At 34.1% G+C, this 5,339-nt stretch overlaps 1 protein-coding gene across 1 annotated transcript; it reads right to left on the bottom strand.

Moving 5' to 3' along the window:
- Positions 1-734: 734 nt before the first annotated feature.
- Positions 735-5,045, bottom strand: LOC117718556 (olfactory receptor 5B12-like). The gene is made up of 2 exons (XM_034516274.2): positions 4,909-5,045; positions 735-3,286 (listed from the first exon to the last, which is right to left on the bottom strand). Exon 2 carries the CDS (start codon positions 3,255-3,257, stop codon positions 2,313-2,315), a length of 945 nt encoding a protein of 314 aa, XP_034372165.1. The 5' UTR covers positions 3,258-3,286; positions 4,909-5,045; the 3' UTR covers positions 735-2,312.
- Positions 5,046-5,339: the final 294 nt, after the last annotated feature.

Here is a 5,339-nt window from a genome sequence, read left to right as displayed (position 1 = left end):
AAAAGTTTCAGTTATAATTGTATAAATTAAAAATTAGAAATGGAAATTGTAGCTGAGAAAATAATAAATTTTCTCCTTGTAAAAGCTATCAAATAGATGATCTAATCTCAAGAGATCAGGCTTAAACATATGTAAATAGAGGAAATACTAAATGAATACAATAATTTATTGTGCAAGTAATATACAGTACTTATGTATAAAATTTTCCAAGAAATAAAATTAAAATATACTCATATTCAACAAAAATAATCAGCCATTTGAAAAGAGCAAGAAATGGAGCACATTCATACTGACTACATTGCTCTCTTTCTTCTTCTCTTCTACTCCAGTCTCCCTAGTATAGCAGCTGATTGTCATGGAGTGTTCCCTTTGTTCAGTCTGCTGGCACTCTTTTGAAACTCACCTCATCCCAACACAACTTGCTTACAATGATACTGTATCCACATGTGTCCTTCTGTTTTCCCTCCTTTCTTCTTCCACTCCACTTGTTTAAGCTACATTTATCCTCCAAGCCTTGGACAGATCCTATATCTGATATGTAGTCTGATGAGTCTCCTTAACCCCAGATTACCTGCAGTATATCCAAACATCTGCTTAGCCTTAGTTTCCTGTCTGTATGCCTACACAACTTGTAAGTCCCCACCTGCTCATGTCACCTCAACCTTCAGATTGTAACCAGGCAAAAAATCAAACAGAACCAAGATTAGAAGTCAATATGTTTAGAACTCATAGTAATATCTCTTTCTCTCTCTCTCTCTCTCTCTCTCTCTCTCTCTCTCTCTCTCTCTCTCTCTCTTTCTCTCCCTCTCTCTCCCTTACCCTCTCTTTTTCTCTCTTTTTGTCACACACACACACACAAACACACACACACACACTAACTTTTACAATATGTAAGGCCAAAACTGTACATTTCCCCTAAACTGCAAGGTCCTAAAATTTTTCTAGAAATGACCTGGATGAACATTAGTAAACAGAATTTGAAATAATAATTATTAACTTTATCAAAAGATTAAAGTTTTTACATAAAACATGAACAATTAGCTTGTGAGCTTAATGTAAATAGCAATAAATACCCGAGTGATGTCAAAAAATAAAACCAAAAATATATGGCTGAGTAAAATAAAAAAAGAGAACATGGGTTTTAAAAATTGTTGTAATATAGAGATGGACCTATTGAAGGAAAATGAAGGGAAAATAGGATTCAAAACTTATTAGCCCAACTGGAAACCTCAGAAAAGACTTGGGCATATACTCTTGCCACTATCTATAAAGTTATTACCAATTAATAGCTGTTGAGAGAAAATGAAGCTTTTTTGGTTTTTGTTGTTGTTGTTATTGTTGTTTTCTAACAGTATAGCCACTTTAGATTGACCATACTTCCAGAGAAGGCCACACATCAAAGACCATTTAGTGATTATAAATTAGATCTTAATCAGAGAAAACTAATGTGTGTAAAATTAGATGGGTATAAATGGAGGGAATGTTAACTGAAAAGGGATGAATATTGGCAAACATTGTATGAAACATTCAAGAAACTAATACAACTTGTAAAAATGAATCTATAACTCTGGTATCTGTTGATCTGTTTATCTACCTAGTCATGGTTTGCTATAAAAGTAGCTGTTTTGTGACTGAGATGTAAAAACATTTCTAGTCAACATAGAGAGCATGCAAATGTCATACAGATTAGACAATTTCATGCAAGTCTATATTGCTGAAACAATGAGTTTAGTCATGGTTATATCTTATAGGAGTAGGGGTAAGAAGATACCTGCAGAAAAATGATTGTATCTAAGAGAGATGCATTGTTAGAAAGTCCAACCATAATGGATGACAATTCAGGGAAAATATGAATTGCTATAATCTAATAAGCAACTTTCAGAAAGTGTGGTTTGAGAATCTCCTCTCTCTAGCATTAGTGCACTGTTATGTTTCTATGAGCTAACCTTTGTGACTCTTACAAATTTCAGAATTCAGGAACCTACTAAGTTTCATTGGTATCCTGAATCTCAATTTTTGTGATACATCTGAGCATTGTAATTTTATTTATTTCTTGAGTCTTATAATTTCCCTAATCTCTCAAGCAGACAATGTCTCAATTCAGAGGAAATAATTACAAAACAGCAATTAACAGACGAAGTGTGGTACAATGTTGAGTATTCTAGTATCTAGGATTACAATCTAGATTTTTAAATTAAAGCATCTAATTTCTGTGATAACATATCCAAAATTAGTTGTGTATTGTCAGAATCCAAAAGGAATGAACAGAAATTACATATAGAATATACTCTGAACTACAAGTTACTTTACAGTTAATTGACTAATCCCAGGGAAGATAATGCTTTTCCAGTAACTTTCTTGAATGCATTCTTGACTTCTTTATTTCTCAGGCTATATACAAGAGGGTTCAGCATGGGTATGACCATGGTGTAGAACACAGATGCCATTTTGTCAGTGTCCATTGAGTGACTGGAGCTGGGCTGTAAGTACATGAAAATAATTGTTCCATAGAAGATGGAAACAGTGGTAAGATGGGATGCACATGTAGAAATAGCCTTCTTTCGGCTCTCGGCAGAGCGCATTCTCAGAATTGTAACAAAAATGAGTAAGTAAGAGGTCAAGATAACCAATAGGGTAAAAGCAACATTGAATGCTGCCAACATAAAGAGTACAATTTCATTTGTGTAAATACTAGAGCAAGAAAGAGCTAATAGTGGGGGAATATCACAGAAAAAGTGATTTATCATGTTGGAATTACAGAAGGAGAGATGGAACATGAAGGCAACATGGATGGAAGATTGTAAGAGTCCACTGACATAAGACCCAGCAAGAAGCAGGGCACATATCATAGTTGTCATGGTGGTGGAATAATGCAAGGGTTTGCACACTGCTGCATGACGGTCATAGGCCATTGAGGCTAGGATAAAACTCTCAATAGTAGCAAAGGCTGCAAAGAAGAACATCTGGGCAGCACATGCATTGTAGGATATGATAGTATCTTCTGTGAGAAACCCTTCTATTACTTTGGGAGTGACAGCTGAGGAGTAAACACAGTCCACCAGTGAGAGATTACTGAGAAAAAAGTACATGGGAGTGTGGAGCCGAGTGTCCAGGAGAATCAACAAAATCATCCCAAGATTCCCAACCAATGTGGTCAAATAAATGAGAGTGAAGATGATAAATAAAGGAACTTGCAGAAATGGGTCATCTGTTAACCCAACAAGAATAAATTCAGTCAGTTCTGAAGTGTTCTGCATCAGTTTTATCTAGGAATTATGACAGGCTTCTAGGATGAAATAAAAAATATTATATTTGGACATCACCAAGAGATTTTAAGTATGTTCACATTTTCGTATTCATATGTCTGCATCCTGTCCAGTGTGAAATAGGTAGGAGTGACCTAAATGGAGTTACTTACCTGGTAGTGGGTCAAATGGAAACTGTCACTTCACTGCTGCCAATAGGGGTCCCTATTATAAATCTAGGTCTTATTTCAGTTTTCTCATAAATGAAAATTAATTTTCATTAACACCCAAAGGACTGATTTGTTTTTTGAAAAATCTTACAAGCATATTTTCTGAGTTGTGCATCAGAATCTTACTTTGAAAGAAGAACAATACAGGAACATGCAAATATTTTTTTGTTAGTAACAAAACTTATCTGTTACATTTTCCATCTCAAATACTTTCATCAAGTTTAACACACTAGCTGTGGCTTTGCAGTAATTTTAGGTGCTGTTTTAGGAGTACTCAGCTTTATATCTAGTTGTTAAGGTCTTTCATTAAATTATTTCCTCTTAACATTGGACTAGACAATAACTTCCTGATGTATGAAACATGTTCATTGTGAAGTTTAGATATATCACAGTACTCATTTGTTTGACAATCTAACATCATAGTTTTGCAAAAAGGAGAATTATTTTTAAATGATTTCATTACATCTGATTGGCTTTATTTTATTGTACATATTCTGCTATTTTTATTAACACCATACAAGAGTGTTATATTTGTGTTTGAGGAAGAATAGTGTAAAATCTAATGTATAGCTATCTTTGATCTCTCTACATAATGTGTAACCTCAAATATAGTATATTACAAGGTGTATCTTGTACCATTACCGTGGTGGATCATGTGATACCTGAAAATGCAACTATGATTTCATAATGAGCCTCCTTAACTTGAGAGAAACTTCCAACTTGAAAATCTTAGGCATACTTATTTCTCTTCATCAATAACCTCTTATATTCAAGACATCAAATAATATAATCTTATTTGTTTAAATGACCAGTATGCAAATCATCCTTTCTCTTCATGGGATATACCTGTACTTACATTAAAAGAAATGTGTAATTTTTGTGAGTATAAAAGATACTAACTATTGTTAATCATGTAAGTCATAGCCATTACTTTTCCAACATTTGTTTATCATTTTCTGGTGTCTTCTGAGTGGCAGCTCATAATATTTGTGTCTAAAGTTGATACTCTCAGGAAAGGAACCTAGTAACTGATATATTTAAATGGATGTTGAAAGTTCTACTACCTTCTGAAATTAGAAGTGAGCTGTGGTTGTCTGATCCCGTAAAATATTTTGAATATTAGAAAATTAGAAGATGATTTTGCTCTGGAGTAAAACTGTCATTCCAGGATCTAAAAGTCCTTAGAGTAGAATTCTGGCTTTTGTAGTGGAACATGGTTTTAAGAAGACCATTTTTATAACCTTCTCACTCTTGTCAATGGGACAAGAGTGAGAAGGTTATAAATAATCATGGCTTTCTGGACCACTACTTCACCTTTTTAGGTGTTAACTTCATCTTTGTGTTTGCACCTATGAATCAAAACAAAAATAACTTGGTATTCTATATCCATGTACAGTTCTGCCTACCTATAGTTACATAGTTTTAATACTTACTGTTGTGCTAGGAATAGAAAAATGGGAGTAAAAAGAAAGTCTGTGCAATATTTCATATCCAGAGCATTGACCTAACATACATAACTAGGAAGGAATCTTGTTCTCCTTCTCCACAGGTAGAGCTCGGCTGTGAAATGAAATCTTATAATATTGGCAATATAATAACTTAGCCAGAAGCCATACATGTATCTCAGGGGGAGCAGTACATGTGAGTAGGTATCTCTAGAGACTAATAAACTCACATTGGTTTTTAACCTGACAATTGATGGAGATTGCAGAAGATAGTGTTTTCATTTTGTCTAACAGTATTTATAAAGACACTGGGGAATACACACTCAGATGAAAAAGCCTCTAGTTATCAAACACAGGCATCCACAATCAGGTTGAACAGAGAAACAGCAAACAAACAAACAAACAAACAAAAAAACAAA

The sequence above is a fragment of the Arvicanthis niloticus genome, chromosome 1 (genome assembly GCF_011762505.2).
Source record: "Arvicanthis niloticus isolate mArvNil1 chromosome 1, mArvNil1.pat.X, whole genome shotgun sequence".
NCBI classification, from domain to species: domain Eukaryota; kingdom Metazoa; phylum Chordata; class Mammalia; order Rodentia; family Muridae; genus Arvicanthis; species Arvicanthis niloticus.
Note: the sequence above shows the minus strand (reverse complement) of the source record. Positions and strands in the feature narration are given on the sequence as shown.

Bases quoted from the DNA above. Each gene is read 5' to 3' on its own strand.
- LOC117718556 (XM_034516274.2), bottom strand. From the start codon at position 3,257: ATGCAGAACACTTCAGAACTGACTGAATTTATTCTTGTTGGGTTAACA.